A 19,682-nucleotide genomic window follows, 5' to 3' on the forward strand; every position below is an offset into this window, starting at 1 on the left:
CCCCCTCTCTCTCTCTCTCTCTCTCTCTTTCTTTCTTTCTTTCTTTCTGTCTCTCTCTCTCTCTCTCTCTCTCTCCCTCTCTGTCGGTCACTCTTTCTCTCTCTCTCCCTCTCTTTCCTTCCCCCCCCGGGAGCAAAGCACTTCAATCATACCCAGGTAAATTCTGACTTTTTTTTGGTTTGTTGTGAGTGTTGCACTGAGACATTTGTTTTTGTTTTCAGATAAGACAGCGTGTGCATCAAATCCTGAATATGCGAGGTGGTTCTACTAAAGTGGTTAGACACATTATGAGAGGTATGAACAGAACGGTTTCAGCTACAGAAAAATCCATTAATTCCAGATACATCCATTCTCTTTTATCTTTACACTCAAGGACCTGATTTTTCAATAAATAATGCCGTCCTTGTCCAGAAATGCATCCAGTTGTCTCTTGAGCTCACCTATGCTACCCAGTTCAGTGCCATTCTCTGATAATTTTCACGCATCTATTCTTATTCATTGGATGAAAATGTTCTGCTTGACTTCCCTTGTTCCTAACTTAATTTTAACTCCTGATACTTGAATGTTTCGCCGTAGTTGCCTGTATCAACTTTGTCAGTTCACTTTGGAACCTGGAGCTTCCAATATTATTTGAATAGCAGTGCAAATGCCAGGTTAGACCTTGGATGACTATGTCAACTGCAAATTAATCTGTGCCAACATACGTTGCTCGTCTTGTGCCAGTGTGCATTATTGTTGATGTTATATCACTTTATCTGGATGTTCTGACTTCATACCTGTCCTTTGCAGCTGTACATTAATCCTGTAGAGCACTATAGCAGTGCAAACATATTTCACTTCTGCTGTACAAACTATGAAATCCCAATTTGTGGCTTTTTAGTCTACACATATTAAATATGTACTGATCTTAAAAGAAGCAGAACATACCCATTAACTCTGTAGGAGCTAAAAGATTTTTCCCATTTGATAGAAACTTTTTTTTAGATTCATTTGTATTTGTGCATGTTGCATTGCATCCATGTGAAAAATGGTGTGTTTTGACAGATGTGTTTCCAAGAATGAGTTAATTGTGAGCGTTGTGTTGATGAGAACCCTGCCGAGCTCACCTGCCACTGTTTTTAAGGAGATCAATTTGTTCTGTGAATAGAGCAGTGGTGTGGCAATCCATGCAGACTAATGCATGTGCTCTGTCATGGTCACCAGACTGACCTCAGCAGAGCCCGTCTACTTCTGTGAAGTTTTCATTTGCAGCATTTTACAGTGAAATCCTTCAATGGCTGGAGTCTGTGCAAATTAGCGGTCTGCTCATAGAGAGCTGAGTACTGTAAACTCTCTTCTCTGTTCTTCCCCATTAAAGTCTGCATTGTATGCTGCTTAATTGCAATATATTCCCTTTGTCATGGACTCCATGTAACCTATGGGAATCTGTGAATGTAGATTGATATAGATTACTTAGGATGTATATCTGAGATGAAAACTGCAGTGCATTGTTATTCATTTGGGAAATTATGGTACCATGTAATCGGAAACCTATTAATGCACTTTTTGATATTGGAATGTGGTGCTTCCAGTTTGTAAGGAAAAAGGATGGAATTTATATTTTGGAATAGTCTGAAGTTGAGCAAATTGAGTTGACTTGAATATAAATTACCTTTAATTACAATGTTTTCTTTGTAAAAGATGATGATTTATGTGATGCCTCCCCAGTGTGTGTTAGACTGTTTTAATGATTTTATTTTTCTCCTGGAAGCTGTTCCTGTATCTTTAACCACCTACGGTCACCGTACACTAACTTCTTAACTTTGAGCTGCACAGATGTGATGTAATGTAGCTTAGCTATTTTTAAAGAAGGGTGTCTCAAAAAAATAAACACCTTTGCAATGGGACTGGATTGTATCCTATCCCTTCAGAATTTTGCAGAATTCTATGGCTGCAATGACGTAGAGGGGACAGTGATTAATTTTTCAGTAACTGCCTGTTCTATATTATTTATCTGACACTTAAGCGATTCTAAGGAGTGTTTAATCTTAGATCATACAGCAGAAATGGCTGCTTCCCCTTGCATAACATTGTCTTTCAGGGAAGGCTACTTTTGGTTTGTCAAACACAGCAGAAAATCATACATAAACAACCCACGCTGGGACAGTATACCAATCTGTAAGCTTATTTACTGGAATATTCGTACTATTATTGCATGTAAATAGATACTTGTGGTTTTATATTGCACACATTTGAGCTAATTTGCCTGTGACTATGACAGTCTTTGGGCCTGGAGGGAATGCATAATGCTTGAGACGCAGCTGAAGAATAATAGATTGCGGGTTCATTAACTGCACATTCAGAGCCTAATAAGTTTGTGTTTGTTTTATTACGTCCCCCAGCTATGTGTGAAGTGCACGCCCATGACAAATGTGTTGAAATCAGCTGTAAAGTAGTCCCAGCTCAGCTTTTAGAGTACAGAAGTGGTTCATCTTGGTAGGAGCTCTGCTCTCCAAGGAGCAGGTATGCATCAGTGCTGGAAACCATATTTATAGGAAGCCAAGGATTTCTGAATGTCAACTCTGAAAATTACCGCTTAAACAGTGACTTTTTGAAGGCCATCGTAGGCTGTATGCTAAAATTATTGCAAAATGTCTGTGTTCTGTGCGCTTGCTTTTAAGGATTTTCAAATGGGTTCATGAAAGAGCAATGAATATAAAAGATTTTACAAAGCGTCTGAAATTTGTATAATCTGTCACCAAAGCAGTAGAATCCCTCTTAAATAGGATGTCTTGAGTTTCAGCATGAGGATAGTTTTCTTTTATTCATTTGAGATGTGAGCACCGCTGGCAAGGCCAGCATTTATTGCCCATCCCTAATTGCCCTTGAGAAGGTGGTGGTGAGCCGCCTTCTTGAACCGCTGCGGTCCATGTGGTAAAGGTACTCCCACAGTGCTGTTAGTTAGGAGTTCCAGGATTTTGACCCAGTGACGATGAAGGAACGGTGATATATTTCCAAGTCAGGATGGTGTGTGACTTGGAGGAGAACTTGGAGGTGGTGGTGTTCCCATGCACCTGCTGCCCTTGTCCTTCTAGGTGGTAAAGGTCGTGGGTTTGGGAGATGCTGTCGAAGTAGCGAGTTGCTGCAGTGCATCTTGTAGATGGTACATACTACAGCCACATTGCGCCAGTGGTGGAGGGAGTGAATGTTCAAGGCGGTGTATGGGGTGCCAATCAAGCAGACTGCTTTGTCCTTGATGGTGTTGAGCGTCTTGTATTGGAGCTGCACTCATCCAGACAAGTCTGTTATTTTGCTTATGTTGGGACCTATTGCTTTAATCCATCTGCAAGAATTAAATGTTCTAATTTTCATTTTGGGGCAGAACAGCAGCAAGAGGAGGAACGTTTCTGATTTATTGCCAGTTTTCCCTTAAAGTGAGATCTTCCACATGATGCTGCAGATTACAAACTAGTACTTCAAAAATTTCTGGGTAAATGTGATTTCCCTTTGCCTGATCTAAACTGGACATGTCACTGAACTCTGCTCACCTCTTGAGTTTTGCCAATCCAATAGAAGGAATACTGCAAGGAAGAGAATTCTATCTTGTCTGACTTGTCCAGCATGAAATATCCCTCCAGCAAGTCAATCATAATGGACCATGGGCACTGGTTGAAGGGGGGGAAAAAAGAAAAAAATTGCATTTATATCGCACCTTTCGTGTCCTTAGCATGCATCACTGAAGTGTAATCACTGTTGCTATGCAAGCAAATACAGCAACTAATATGTACACAACAGGGTCACAGCTTCAGCAATAAGATAAATGACTAGTTAATTTGTTTGTAGTGCTGTTGGTTTAAGGATTAAGGATAACTGTGTTGATGAGGTCTGCTGGAGAACTCCCCTGCTCCTATTCAAATTGTGCAAAGGAATCTTTTACGTCCATCTGACAAGGCCGCCCTTGTTTTAACATTTTATCTGAAAAGTAGCACCTCTGACATTGCAGCACTCCCTCAATACTGCACTGAGGTGTCAGCCTAGATTATATGCTCAAGTCCTGGAATGAAACAGTTACATCCAGTAGGGTTCCTTGCTCTCACTTAGGGAGAATATGCAATTGCAAGTTGCCTTCAGAGAATAAGAAAATATGATAAAGCGAGAGAATAAATTGTCGATGACATTCCTCAGATGGTTGTCAGTTCTATTGCAGCCTAAATTTGGTTGTCATTGATCTTGGCTGTCTTCATTGGCAGGTTTTTGCTGAATTGCTAACTAAAGTATATCTCGGTAATTGAGTTCTCCCTTTCAGTGAGAAGGGAAATCTCTAACTGGACCAGTCTCTTGCCCACTAAGGTGACCATCTTGCTGTCTTACTGAGCAAATTGCTGACAGTGCATCACACAAGCTGTCTCACCACATCAGCTGAATGAAGGCACGGAGAAAGGCTGCAGTGGAGAAACTGAAAAAATGAGAGGAACAAACAAACTCCAGATCTGGATTATTGATAAAAGTAGCAGTGAGAATTGACAAAATTCAATTCCATTCAATTCAATCCAATTCAATTTTATTTGTCATATATGCAGCAAACGTGTGTACTGCACAATGAAATGTTGATTTTTACGAGTCCTCCCAACATTGGAATAAATATGGCATAGCAATGATAAAAATACTAATAGAAATACAGTAATAATAAATAAAACAACAGTAATAAATAATAAATTATTCGTTCATGAGTCTTATGGCCTGGGGGTAGAAGCTGTTTCGAAACCTGCTGGTACGAGACCGTATGCTTCGATATCTCTTACCGGACGGGAGCAGGGCGAAGAGGTTGTGGCTGGGGTGGCTCGCGTCTTTGATGATTCTCAGGGCCATCCCCCGGCACCTCTCTGGGTAGATATCCTGCACAGCAGGTAGTTTAATTCCTATAGTGTGTTGTGCAGCTTTCACTACCATTTGTAGAGCCTTGCGGTCTATGGTGGTGCAGTTGCCATACCAGGTAGTGATGCAGCCGGACAGGATACTCTCGATGGTGCACCGGTAGAAGTTGGTGAGAATCTGGGGGGCCATTCCAAATTTCTTCAGTCTCCTGAGGAAGAACAGGCGTTGGCATGCCTTCTTGGTTACGACGCCGATGTGATTGGACCACGTTAAGTCCTCCGTAATGAATACACCCAGGAATTTGAAGCTGCTAACCCTCTCCACCTCAGCCCCTTCGATGTAGATTGGGGTGTGTCCCTCCCCCTGCCGCTTCCTGTAGTCCACGATCATCTCCTTTGTTTTGCTGATGTTGAGGGAGAGGTTGTTGTACTTGCACCATTCTGCTAGGGCTCTTACCTCCTCCCTGTAGCCTGTCTCGTCGCCATCTGTGATCAGGCCTACAACGGTAGTGTCATCAGCAAACTTGATGATGGAGTTGGAGTTGTGCGTAGCCACGCAATTGTGAGTAAACAGAGAGTACAGAAGGGGGCTGAGCACACAACCCTGGGGAGCTCACGTGTTCAGGATCAGTGTGGAGGAGGTATTACTGCCTATTTTCACCACCTGGGGTCTGCCCATCAGGAAGTCCAGGACCCAGTTGCATAGGGAGGTGTTAAGTCCTAGCTCACTGAGCTTGTTGACAAGCTTGGAGGGGATAATGGTATTGAATGCTGAACTATAATCAATGAACAACATTCTCACATAGGTGTTCCTCTTATCCAGGTGTGATAAGGCAGTATGCAGTACAGTGGCGATGGCATCATCCCTAGATCTGTTTGGGCGGTAGGCAAATTTGAGTGGGTCCAGTGTGTCAGGTAGTAAGGTTTTGACCAGCCTCTCAAAGCACTTCATGATGACAGAAGTGAGTGCTATGGGGCGGTAGTCGTTTAAACAGGTTACTTTTGTTTTTTTGGGGACTGGAATAACCGACGTCATCTTGAAGCGGGTGGGGACTACAGACTGGTACAGTGAACGGTTGAATATATCCGTAAGCACGGCTGCCAGCTGGTCAGCGCATGCTCTAAGGACACGCCCAGGGATTCCATCTGGACCGGGTGCTTTGTGGGTGTTCACTCTCTTAAAAGTCTTACGTCAACCACGGAGATTGAGAAGACCCAGTCGTCCTGAGCCGCGGGTGCCCTTGTAACAGGCCAGTTGTTGTTGGCCTCAAAGCGGGCGTAAAAAGTGTTGAGCTCGTCCGGGAGAGAGGCATCACTGGGCATGACACAGCTGGGTTTCCCTTTGTAGGCCGTAATAGATTGTAATCCACTCCACATCCTTCGCAAATCTGAGCTATGATAGTGTGACTCCACTTTGTCCGTGTATTGTCTTTTTGCATTTTTGATGGTTTTTCTGAGGTCGTACCTTGATTTCTTGTACTCCTCCATGTCCCCAGAATTGAATGCGATGGACCGTGCTTTTAACATACAGTATATGTGAACAGACCAGAAAGGCCGACATTTCTGAGATGTACGTGAAAATGCGCACAAACTTGGATGTAAATGGTCTCAATTTGTATCAAGTTACAGTATTGCTATTTTGTCTGTACCCTTGATGGCCACTTCCAAATTTGTCCATGAGAAGAATGGATGCTCATATACCAATCAAGATAAGATACTATTTGGTGTTAACAATTTTTTTTTTTTAATCTATCTTAATCCTTTTCCTGCCTTAAAAACAAAGACTGGTGTGCTGGCATGAAGTCTGCTTCAATTAGGTCCTATCTTTGAACAGATCTGCAGGCTTTTTGGAAGTTGCTCTATTTAAATCTTGGGTCTTGCCTGCGCCATTTAAATTTTTTAAAAATCCTTAGCCACTGGTTACCACAAACCCAGGTTTTAATTTTCTCACCATTGTAATAATGAGGAAAGGGCTGAGAAACTGATAGTTATCTGAACCTGGGAGCATTTGTGATTTTGCAATTGCCTATGGGCAGTAGGGAAAAAGAGACCGGAATCATTTTTTTCCTGCCTCAGGCACAGTTGGAAAAATAAGGTTACGGCTTCAATGTATATCGGGCTCCCTTCACCACAAAACTTTGCTGAAAATTACCATAAAATGTTTGTGCATTCCTTTGAATTGGTCAAATTTAACCACAGCACTGCTGAGAGTACTAGAATTTAATAAAATTTAGTGATCTGTTCAAATTTTAGTTAATTGGAATTTCTCTGATTATGAAAAAAGCTTTAATTATGCAGGCATACTCTGAAAATAGATTTACTTTTAATTGCTCGTCATAAAATTAGCCAGGCAAAAAAACTCTCCGCCGCATTTTTAAGTTCCCCTGCCACCCTACAAAATAAAATGATCTGTGACGCCATACTTTTTGAAATCAGATTAAATACATTTCATCACATGAAATCAATATTGGCAGTTTGGCAAGTGTCCAGAGTATTCTTTGAGATACCATACAGACTAATATAGTCTTTCAGAAGAGCAAAGTCAACTTTGAAATTCCAGTAAAATCCTTAAATGGAAAACATCCAGACAGATTAAAAGCCTGATGCTGTAGAACGGAACTGATTTCGGGCAAAGGGCATGTGGGGAGGTTGTCTGAGGACCAGGATCAGCTTTGGTTGTGGTGTCGATCAGTCAAAATAGCTTGCCAGCACTGACTGTTAAAGCCACATAAGAAGAATAGCTATTGACCAACGTACTGGAGGGTCGCTGAGACCCTTGAAACATGACCTTTGATGAGTCAATGATTCCATGAGAAGAGCTGAGGGCGGAGAAGAAAATTTTGGAAGGCAGCAAAGATAAAAAGAAATGGCTACCAATTATCATTAGCCATCACTTGCAATATATAGGGAGGAGAAACACTAGACTGTTCTAAAATAATATAAACTCTGAGTGCTGAGGCACTTTAGTTTCTAAACAATGTGCATGTTTCTCAGCTAGGTATTCTAATATAGAATTATAAAAATATGCAAATATTTCTTAATTCATGTTCTTGGGCATAAACTAATAGAGCATTATAGACACCTGAGTGGCGCTGTATTTTTCTAGTAAATTAGCAGTACATCACTTAAGTTTGACAAAATTCTTCATGCGCACGGAAGTGTGTAATAGCTAAATTACAAGTAGTTTTCATGATTGAATATGTTTCTCTTTCCTGAATGTAAAATACAAGTTTTGCAACATAATGACAAAATTCTAACTGCAACCACTCAAATTCTGCATAGCAAATAATTGGGTTTTTCAGCTTATTTGAAAGAAACTCAACAAGAGTTGGATTTGTACCTCATTCTTGGGTGATGTTATGTCAGTGGCATGTTGTCATATCAATACTTGGCACCACAGTAGTAGAGAGGCTCAAATTCAGTTTTGCCCACCCCAGTATGTCCTGATCTTAGCCTCATCACAGTGGTGAGTTTCTGAATGGAAGTAAAGGACACCTCTTAATATATATTAATGATGATCTAGACGAGGGAACTAAATGTAATATCTCCAAATTTGCAGACGACACAAAAAGCTGGGTGGGCATGTGTGCTGTGAGGAGGATGCCGAGAAACTCCAGTATGATTTGGACAGGTTGGGTGATTGGGCAGATGCGTGGCAGATGCAGTATAATGTGGATAAATGCGAGGTTATCCACTTCAGTGGCAAAAACAAGAAGACAGATTATTATCTGAACGGCAATAGATTGGGAAAAGGGGAAGTGCAATGAGACCTGGGTGTCCTTGTGCACCAGTCGCTGAAGGTAAGCATGCAGGTGCAGCAGGCGGTTAAGAAGGCAAATGGTATGTTGGCCTTCATAGCGAGAGGATTTGAGTACAGGAGCAAGGATGTCTTGCTGCAGTTGGTGAGACCACACCTTGAGTATTGTGTGCAGTTTTGGTCGCCTTATCTGAGGGAGTTCAGCGAAGATTCACCAGACTGATACCTGGGATGGCAGGAATGACGTCTGAGGAGAGATTGAGTTGATTAGGCTTATATTTGCTAGAGTTTAGAAGAATGAGAGGGGATCTCATTGAAACCTATAAAATTCTAACAGCACGGTGGCATAGTGGTTAGCACTGTTGCCTCACAGCGCCAGGGACCCGGGTTCGAATCCGGCCTCGGGTGACTGTGTGGAGTTTGCACATTCTCCCCGTGTTTGCGTGGGTTTCCGCCGGGTGCTCCGGTTTCCTCCCACAGTTCAAAGATGTGCGGGTTAGGTTGATTGGCTATGATAAATTGACCCTTAGTGTTAGGGGGATTAAATACGTGGGGTTACGGGGATCGGGTGGGATATGTGTGGCTGTGTGGGCCGAAATGGCCTCTATCTGCACTGTGGGGTTTCTGTGATTCTGTGACTAGACAGACTACATGCTGGAAGGATGTTCCTGATGGCGGGGGTGTCCAGAACCAGGGGTCACAGTCTAAGGATAAGGGGTAAGCCATTTAGGACAGAGATGAGGAGGAATTTCTTCACCCAGAGAGTGGTGAACCTGTAGAATTCTCTACCACAGAAAGCAGTTGAGGCCAACTTATTAAATAATATTCAAGAAGGAGTTAGATATATTTCTTAAGGCTAAAGGGATCAAGGGATATGGGGAGAAAGCAGGGACAGGGTACTGAATTTGGATGATCAGCCATAATCTCATTAAATGGCGGAGTGGGCTTGAGGGGCCAAATGGCCTACTCCTGCTCCTATCTTCTATGTTTCTATGGAAAGGGTGCAGATGACGATTCCTTGCATATTTTTGAAGCTGGTTAATGCTGCAGTTACACTACCAGTTCTGTGTCTATGAAAAGCAGTTTCAGATACATAGCCACATGAAAGTGGCATGTTGGTATAACTCTGAAGTGGGATTGTGATCTGACATTTGAGGTCACTAGATCAAGTGCAGTGTAACTCTAGTCTGGTGTGTGGCCTAATTTTGAAATTGCTCAGGATCCATTGAACTTCTCTGGAACTTTGCAAACTGACTTTTGGCTCTTCAGTATTGTGAGAGATGCATGGCTCTTGCATAATCTCTCATATCATTAAAACTTAATCACTAAGTGGACTCCATTGTCACTGAGCTCAATGCGAGGCGTATTCGACAGTAAAATTTGTGTCTTCTGGCTGAGCATCATGCTATACAGACACCAGTACCTGCAGTGTAGCTTTAGTCTGTGAGTGCCTTTGATAGTTGCATGCAATAAGCGTACCTCATCCTGGGTACAGCTCGGCAAGATTTGCAACACAGAATGGGCACAGTGCTGCAAAAGCGAGAGAGAGATTTCACACCTCGTTTGCGATGCAGCTGAGCCGATAATGAACGTTGCACATCTCATTTTGAGCGTTGAGAGAGTCTGTGATCGCTTGGCTGGTTTGATTACGAGAAAGTTGCAAGGAATCTACTGCGATACCTGAAATAAGTGGAGATAGAGAGACATTGGGACTTGTAAAATGTCTGCCAGGAAGTTGCTTCAACGAGTGATATGCCATTAACTTGCTGAAAGAGTCTGGTTTTGAATTAAAACTTTGATATAGTTGGGATATAGTTTATATGTGCTCGCTCACCTCCTGTGGTATTGCTCGCAGTGAGTCAAAGGGTACGCTGTTTTATGCAGTGTAACGTACGGTATATTATCTCGGTGATTGAATAAATCAAATTGTGTTTTTATTGCTCAATATGGGAGTTTTAGCAGTATTTTTGTGTTTGAATTATGATTATATTCATATTGTTTAGATTATGATGTTTCTTTACCTATATACTTTGTTTTAAATGTTACCTTTTTTTAAAAGCCTAGGTTGTGCAGAAAGATGTCCAGGTTGCAAGTAATAGAAGATATATAACAGTATTGAGGAATGAGAGGAGGGTCATGTGGTTTGGTAGTGTTGAGCAGGTGCTCCAGATCTGGCAGCACTGGCTGGGTGTGGGGGGAGCAGAAATTTGGATGTCCTTGGGGCTGGGAGTCTAGAAATCTTAGAGGGATTCTGGTGGGTGGCAGTCTGGAAACATGGGAGTAAGTCATGAAGTCTGGGGAAAAATGGGAAGTGGACGATGAAATTTGGGAGCAAAGTACAGAATGCTATGATCTGGAGTCATTGGCAGGGGATCCTGGAAGTGTGGAGGGAAGTGGCTTCCAGGTGCAGGAGTACTGGGGTAGGGGGTCCAAGGGTTTTGGAGGTCAGGAAGCATTGAGAGGGTAGTCTGGGTTCTGGCAGCATTTTGGAGGGAGGGCTGCAAGAAAATGGAGGTTGTAAGGTTTCTTCAATCTGCCCCCTGAAGTTTTAATGTGACTGTTTCCTAGCACTGAGCTCGTATCTTAGTTTCGAGCTCTTGGGGTGCTTGTGCTGTATTAGCCGACTGTATAAGTCCGTATATGTATTTTAAACAATTAAGGGACAGTGCCCAAATCATCAGAGGTTAGCCTTCAAAGAAATCTTTAAAAGTTAACACTGTGCAAACAACATCTAGGGAACTAATTGTAATGGATAGTTAAATCAATGAAAGCTCTAACTTCAGAAGTAAAGATTTCAGTAAAGAAAAAAATGGGATGTCTCTGAGTGTAAATTTTCAAGTGAATAGGCACACTAACTAAATTCTTGATACCATCTGCTCAGTTTTGAAAATATTTGCTTTCCCCTCCAGTCTGCCCGCGCGCCCCAGTTCATTTTGATGTTGAATTAAAATTTAGAAGAAAACTCCCTAGAGTGTCTGCACCACTTGGTGTCTCTCCCTCCCTGCACCCTGCATGTCACTTTAAATTACTAGTCTGCAAAACTGATGTTTCTGGCTTTGCTCATTAGCTACTTTTGACCCACCTCAGCTGGAAACGGGTTAAATATGCACAATGATAGCAGCGGTAAGAATAATTCCAATTCATTTTCAAACTTTTTTTGGACATATTTGATGGCCTTGAGCAAGGTTCTAGTTCACGTGATGCTACTCAATGCAACACTTAAATAATTTAGACATGAGGAATCACAAAGTACTTTTATTAAGGCATGTCAAAGCATTCTGAATATGAACCTGTTTATTTAAAAAAAAAAAAAAAAAAATTGACACCAAGGTATCCATTGTATTTTCAGTGGGCAATAAAGATCCTGTTTTCTTAAAGAAAATATGTCTTTAATATTTATGACTAATGTTATGAATTATGTTAGTAGATTCCAGGAATTTTGCTTAAACCTTGTAACAGTATTGAAGTCACAAGGAATTTAGGTATTAAATCATTCAACATTAATAATATTGGTCTGAAACTTAATTTATTTTGCCTCTTGTAATCCATGATACAGGATTATTACAATCGATTAAATTCACTGTGCCCATTTTCTCCAGAACCATATTTTCAGTCACATTGTAACCTTGGCTCCCTTACCCCTCTCTTCCGTTGTATCTGTGCCAGTGACACTAGCCTAGAAATTTACTGGTTAACAGCATTAGCATACCGAGGTTCAACATGCTGAATGACTTTCCGTCACGATAAGAACATAACATAAGAATTAGGAGCAGGAGTAGGCCATACAGCTCTTCAAGCCTGCTCCGCCATTCAGTAAGATCATGGCTGATCTTTGACCTCAACTCCACTTTCCCGCCCGATCCCCATTTCCCTTGATTCCCCATGAATCCAAAAATCTATCTATCTCCGCCTTGAATATACTCAACAACTCAGCATCCACAGCCCTTTGGAGAAGAGAATTCCAAAAATTCACAACCCTCTGAGTAAAGAAATTCCTCCTCATCTCAGTCTTAACTGGTCAACCCCTTATCCTGAGACTATGCCCCCTAGTTCTAGACTCTCCAGCCAGGGGAAACAACCTCTCCGCATCTACCCTGTCAATCCTCCTCAGAATCTTATATTTGTTAATGAGATCACCTCTTATTCTTCTAAACTCCAGAGAGTGAAGGCCCATTCTACTTGATCGCTCCTCATAGGACAACCCTCTCATCCCAGGGATCAATCTAGTGAACCTTCATTACACCGCCTTTAAGGCATGTATGTCCTTTCTCGGATAAGGAGACCAAAACTGTACGCAGTACTCCCGGTGTGATCTCACCAAAGCCCTTGCAATAAAGGCCAACATGCCACTTGCCTTCCTAATTGCTTGCTGTACCTGCATGCTAACTTTCTGTATTTCCTGTACAAGGACACCCAAATCTCTCTCTACACCAACATTTAAATGTTTCTCACCATTTAAAAAAAATATTCTCTCTTACTATTCTTCCAACCAAATTGAATAACCTCACTTTTCCTCACATTATACTCCATCTGCCACCTTATTGCCCACTCACTTAACCTGTCTATATCCCTTTGCAGGCTCTTTGTGTCCTCTTCACAGTTTACTTTCCCACCTAGCTTTGTATCATCCGCATACTTGGATACATTGTACTCGGTCCCTTCATCTAAGTCATTAATATAGATTGTAAATAGCTGAGGCCCAAGCACTGATCCTTGCGGCACCCCACTAATTACAGCCTGCCAACTGTAAAATGATCCATTTATCCCCACTCTCTGTCCGTTAACCAGTCCTCTATCCATGCTACTATATTACCCCCTGAGCCTTTATCTTGCGTAGCAACCTTTTAAGTGGCACCTTATCGAATGCCTTTTGGAAATCCAAATATACTACATCCACTGGTTCCCCTTTATTACCCTGATAGTTACAGCTTCAAAAAACTAATAAATTTGTTAAACATGATTTTCCTTTCATAACACCATATATGCCTAATCATATTATGATTTTCTAAGTGCCCTGTTACCACTTCCTTAATAATAGATTCCAGCATTTTCCTGATGACTGATATCAGGCTAACTGGCCTGTAGTTCCCTGTTTTCTCTCTCCCTCATTTCTTGAATAGCAGGGTTACATTTGCTACCTTCCAATCCGCTGGGATCATTCTAGAATCTAGGGAATTCTGGAAGATCACAACCAATGAATCCACTATCTCTGCAGCCACCTCTTTTAGCACCCTAGGATGTAGGCCATCAGGTCTAGGGGATTTGTCGGCTTTTAGTCCCATTAGTTTCTCGAGTACTTTTTCTCTACTGATATTAATTACTTTAAGTTCCTCATTCTTATTAGCCCCTTGGTTCCCCACTTTTTTATATGCTTTTTGTGTCTTCTACTGTGAAGACAGATACAAAATATTTGTTTAAAGTCTCTGCCATTTCCTTATTCCCATTATAATTTCACCTGTCTCAGCCTCTAAGTGACCGACGCTTACTTTTTGGTACTCATTTTACATACTTGTAGAAGCTCTTGCAATCTGTTTTTATATTTCCTGCTAGTTTACTCTCATTCTATTTTCTCCCTTTTTATATCAATTTTTTGGTCATCCTTTGCTGGTTTCTAAAGCTCTCCCAATCCTCAAGCTTACTACGATTTATAATTATACATTATAAGCCTCTTTTAATCTAATACTATTCTTAACTTCTTTAGTTAGCCACGGATGGATTACTTTTCCTGTTTTTATTTCTCAATGGAATGAATATTTGTTGAGAATTTTGGAATATTTCTTTAAATGTTTACCACTGCTGTCGTACCTTTTAATCTAATTTCACAATCTACCTTAGCTAACTCGCCCCTCATACCTATGTAATTGGCTTTATTTAAGTTTAAGACTGTCGGTTCCGACTGAAGTATTTCACACTCAAACTCAATGTGAAATTTTATCATATTATGATCACTCTTCCCCAGAGTTTCCTTTACTATAGATTACTAATTAGCCCTGTTTCATTACACAATACAAGATCTAAAATAGCCTGTTCCCTGGTTGGTTCCATGATGTATTGTTCTAGGAAACTGTCTCGAATGCATTCCATGAACTCGTCCTCCAGACTGCCTTTGCCAATTTTATTCTTACAGAAGCGTTAACCCAGTTTAAGATAAACTGGTTAATATTGCAAACTGTAATTTATAGGTTATAATGAGAGCTAATTTTACAGTTTTGTGTCACTGACACCTCTTCCATCACTCAAGAAAATTCTACATTATATTGAATTATCAATAAAGATGTGTGGTCAACTGATCAATTGCTGGTTTACATTATTCCAGTGGATTATTTTAATCTACCTTCCAAATCAAAAAGTGTTCGTTTATGGGTCTTCCTTTTAAAATAGCATCTGATACTTTAAAAATCAGGTATAAAAAGGCAAACTATGGTGTTGGGTAGTCATAAATCAAGGGCTAGGGATGCTTTGAAATGTATGTCCTTGAAATTATTCCAGCTGCTGTTCTATAAAAGTATCTGCAGATGTGGGAAGTGACTTTATTCTGTTTTTGGCAAGCTTTTTTCCTGCAAGCACTGGGCATCACTTGGACAGTGATGGATGGCCAGTTTCAGTAATTTAATCACATGATTTGAACTGAAGTTCTGCTCCACCAATGACTTGAATTGCCTGATATCTGATTTTATTTCAGTGAATCTTACAGATTAATACCATACCCAGTATATATTTTATATCTATTTTAAAATCACCATGTGACACTGAGACCTCTGTGTTATGATTGGTTTAATGGCTGCATCATAATGACGCTTTCAGTATTTTAAACTTGCCATGTTTCTGTAATCCATCATACACTGTAGCATAAAGCTTTGTGGCTTCTTCACTGTGCATGTTTGTAAAACCCATCTCTGCTGCTTTGTAAATCTGTGCTGTGCAGCATAGTAAGTTTAGGATCACTACAGTTTGTTTGATAAAGTGAGGCCTGTGGCTTGAGTTCTTATTCATTCTCCTGCTTTTACTCTTGAGACCGTTGAATGCTACCACACTCCACAATGAATAGCTGATTTGCATTCAAAATATGTTATGGAATTTATGCTAGTTTAATTGACTACATCATTAATGTAGCCAGTGTCATCTGCCTTTGAAGGATGAATTCTGAATGTAGGAAAAGGGGGAACCATAATGGTGTCGCAGATGGTTGAGGGTTATTTGGTTTTATCATAAGTCTTGTGTATGGCACGCACGTCCTGCAAGTAACATTTCCTGTCACACTCATTCCTTCACATCTGTCATACTTAATAGCTATTATACTATTGTACTAAAAGAGGGGGAGCGGTGATTTAAAAAGAGCGGGAGCAGTGAGCGGAGTGGTGATTTAAAAAGAGCGGGAGCAGTGAGCGGAGTGGTGATTTAAAAAGAGCGGGAGCAGTGAGGGGAGCGGTGATTTAAAAAGAGCGGGAGCAGTGAGGGGAGCGGTGATTTAAAAAGAGCGGGAGCGGTGAGGGGAGTGGTGATTTAAAAAAAGCGGGAGCGGTGAGGGGAGTGGTGATTTAAAAAGAGCGGGAGCGGTGAGGGGAGTGGTGATTTAAAAAGAGCGGGAGCGGTGAGGGGAGTGGTGATTTAAAAAGAGCGGGAGCAGTGAGGGGAGCGGTGATTTAAAAAGAGCGGGAGCGGTGAGGGGAGTGGTGATTTAAAAAAAGCGGGAGCGGTGAGGGGAGCGGTGAGGGGAGCGGTGATTTAAAAAGAGCGGGAGCAGTGAGCGGAGTGGTGATTTAAAAAGAGTGGGAGCAGTGAGCGGAGTGGTGATTTAAAAAGAGCGGGAGCGGTGAGGGGAGTGGTGATTTAAAAAGAGCGGGAGCAGTGAGCGGAGTGGTGATTTAAAAAGAGCGGGAGCAGTGAGGGGAGCGGTGATTTAAAAAGAGTGGGAGCAGTGAGGGGAGCGGTGATTTAAAAAGAGCGGGAGCAGTGAGGGGAGCGGTGATTTAAAAAGAGCGGGAGCAGTGAGCGGAGTGGTGATTTAAAAAGAGCGGGAGCAGGGAGCGGAGTGGTGAGCGGAGTGGTGAGGGGAGCGGTGATTTAAAAGGTGAGGGGAGTGGTGATTTAAAAAGAGTGGGAGCAGTGAGGGGAGCGGTGATTTAAAAAGAGCGGGAGCAGTGAGGGGAGCGGTGATTTAAAAAGAGCGGGAGCAGTGAGCGGAGCGGTGATTTAAAAAGAGCGGGAGCAGTGAGCGGAGTGGTGATTTAAAAAGAGCGGGAGCAGTGAGCGGAGTGGTGATTTAAAAAGAGCGGGAGCAGGGAGCGGAGTGGTGAGCGGAGTGGTGAGGGGAGCGGTGATTTAAAAGGTGAGGGGAGTGGTGATTTAAAAAGAGTGGGAGCAGTGAGGGGAGCGGTGATTTAAAAAAAGCGGGAGCGGTGAGGGGAGTGGTGATTTAAAAAGAGCGGGAGCAGTGAGGGGGGAGCGGTGATTTAAAAAAAGCGGGAGCGGTGAGGGGAGCGGTGATTTAAAAAGAGCGGGAGTGGTGATTTAAAAAGAGCGGGAGCAGTGAGGGGAGCGGTGATTTAAAAAGAGCGGGAGCAGTGAGGGGAGCGGTGATTTAAAAAAAGCGGGAGCGGTGAGGGGAGTGGTGATTTAAAAAGAGTGGGAGTGGTGATTTAAAAAGAGCGGGAGCAGTGAGCGGAGTGGTGATTTAAAAAGAGCGGGAGCGGTGATTTAGAAGGTGAGGGGAGTGGTGATTTAAAAAGAGTGGGAGCAGTGAGGGGAGTGGTGATTTAAAAAGAGCGGGAGCGGTGATTTAAAAGGTGAGGGGAGTGGTGATTTAAAAAGAGCGGGAGCAGTGAGGGGAGTGGTGATTTAAAAAGAGCGGGAGCAGTGAGCGGAGTGGTGATTTAAAAAGAGTGGGAGCAGTGAGCGGAGTGGTGATTTAAAAAGAGTGGGAGCAGTGAGGGGAGCGGTGATTTAAAAAGAGCGGGAGCAGTGAGGGGAGCGGTGATTTAAAAAGAGCGGGAGCGGTGAGGAGAGCGGTGATTTAAAAAGAGCGGGAGCAGTGAGCGGAGCGGTGATTTAAAAAGAGCGGGAGCAGTGAGCGGAGTGGTGATTTAAAAAGAGCGGGAGCAGGGAGCGGAGTGGTGAGCGGAGTGGTGAGGGGAGCGGTGATTTAAAAGGTGAGGGGGAGTGGTGATTTAAAAAGAGTGGGAGCAGTGAGGGGAGCGGTGATTTAAAAAGAGCGGGAGCAGTGAGGGGAGCGGTGATTTAAAAAGAGCGGGAGCGGTGAGCGGAGCGGTGATTTAAAAAGAGCGGGAGCAGTGAGGGGAGTGGTGATTTAAAAAGAGCGGGAGCAGTGAGCGGAGTGGTGATTTAAAAAGAGCGGGAGCGGTGAGGGGAGCGGTGATTTAAAAAGAGCGGGAGCGGTGATTTAAAAAGAGCGGGAGCGGTGAGCGGAGCGGTGATTTAAAAAAAGCGGGAGCGGTGAGGGGAGTGGTGATTTAAAAAGAGCGGGAGTGGTGATTTAAAAAGAGCGGGAGCAGTGAGCGGAGTGGTGATTTAAAAAGAGCGGGAGCGGTGATTTAAAAGGTGAGGGGAGTGGTGATTTAAAAAGAGTGGGAGCAGTGAGGGGAGTGGTGATTTAAAAAGAGCGGGAGCGGTGATTTAAAAGGTGAGGGGAGTGGTGATTTAAAAAGAGCGGGAGCAGTGAGCGGAGTGGTGATTTTAAAAGAGCGGGAGCGGTGAGGGGAGCGGTGATTTAAAAAGAGCGGGAGCGGTGAGGAGAGCGGTGATTTAAAAAGAGCGGGAGCGGTGAGGGGAGCGGTGATTTAAAAAGAGCGGGAGCGGTGAGGGGAGTGGTGATTTAAAAAGAGCGGGAGCAGTGAGCGGAGTGGTGATTTAAAAAGAGTGGGAGCAGTGAGGGGAGCGGTGATTTAAAAAGAGCGGGAGCAGTGAGGGGAGCGGTGATTTAAAAAGAGCGGGAGCGGTGAGCGGAGTGGTGATTTAAAAAGAGCGGGAGCGGTGAGGGGAGTGGTGATTTAAAAAGAGCGGGAGCAGTGAGCGGAGCGGTGATTTAAAAAGAGCGGGAGCAGTGAGGGGAGCGGTGATTTAAAAAGAGCGGGAGCAGTGAGGGGAGCGGTGATTTAAAAAGAGCGGGAGCAGTGAGCGGAGCGGTGATTTAAAAAGAGCGGGAGCGGTGAGCGGAGTGGTGATTTAAAAAGAGCGGGAGCAGTGAGCGGAGTGGTGATTTAAAAAGAGCGGGAGCAGGGAGCGGAGTGGTGAGCGGAGTGGTGAGGGGAGCGGTGATTTAAAAGGTGAGGGGAGTGGTGATTTAAAAAGAGTGGGAGCAGTGAGGGGAGCGGTGATTTAAAAAAAGCGGGAGCGGTGAGGGGAGTGGTGATTTAAAAAGAGCGGGAGCAGTGAGGGGAGCGGTGATTTAAAAAAAGCGGGAGCGGTGATTTAAAAAGAGCGGGAGTGGTGATTTAAAAAGAGCGGGAGCAGTGAGGGGAGCGGTGATTTAAAAAGAGCGGGAGCAGTGAGGGGAGCGGTGATTTAAAAAAAGCGGGAGCGGTGAGGGGAGTGGTGATTTAAAAAGAGCGGGAGTGGTGATTTAAAAAGAGCGGGAGCAGTGAGCGGAGTGGTGATTTAAAAAGAGCGGGAGCGGTGATTTAGAAGGTGAGGGGAGTGGTGATTTAAAAAGAGTGGGAGCAGTGAGGGGAGTGGTGATTTAAAAAGAGCGGGAGCGGTGATTTAAAATGTGAGGGGAGTGGTGATTTAAAAAGAGCGGGAGCAGTGAGGGGAGTGGTGATTTAAAAAGAGCGGGAGCAGTGAGCGGAGTGGTGATTTAAAAAGAGTGGGAGCAGTGAGGGGAGCGGTGATTTAAAAAGAGCGGGAGCAGTGAGGGGAGCGGTGATTTAAAAAGAGCGGGAGCGGTGAGGAGAGCGGTGATTTAAAAAGAGCGGGAGCAGTGAGCGGAGCGGTGATTTAAAAAGAGCGGGAGCAGTGATTTAAAAAGAGCGGGAGCGGTGAGCGGAGCGGTGATTTAAAAAGAGCGGGAGCAGTGAGGGGAGCAGTGATTTAAAAAGAGCGGGAGCGGTGAGGGG

General features: G+C 43.2%; 1 protein-coding gene across 1 annotated transcript in view; it reads left to right on the plus strand.

Moving 5' to 3' along the window:
* The window catches only part of ctnnbl1 (catenin, beta like 1), a 222,672-nt gene that overhangs the window by 163,453 nt on the left and 39,537 nt on the right, over positions 1-19,682 (plus strand). The window contains exon 11 of the mRNA XM_086004285.1: positions 222-294. Within this exon, the coding sequence (XP_085860411.1) occupies positions 222-294 (73 nt within the window). The remainder of the gene's footprint in view (positions 1-221; positions 295-19,682) is intronic.

The sequence above is a fragment of the Somniosus microcephalus genome, chromosome 13 (assembly GCF_052327205.1).
Source record: "Somniosus microcephalus isolate GS21.2 chromosome 13, FLI_Smic_1.0, whole genome shotgun sequence".
Taxonomy (NCBI): Eukaryota; Metazoa; Chordata; class Chondrichthyes; order Squaliformes; family Somniosidae; genus Somniosus; species Somniosus microcephalus.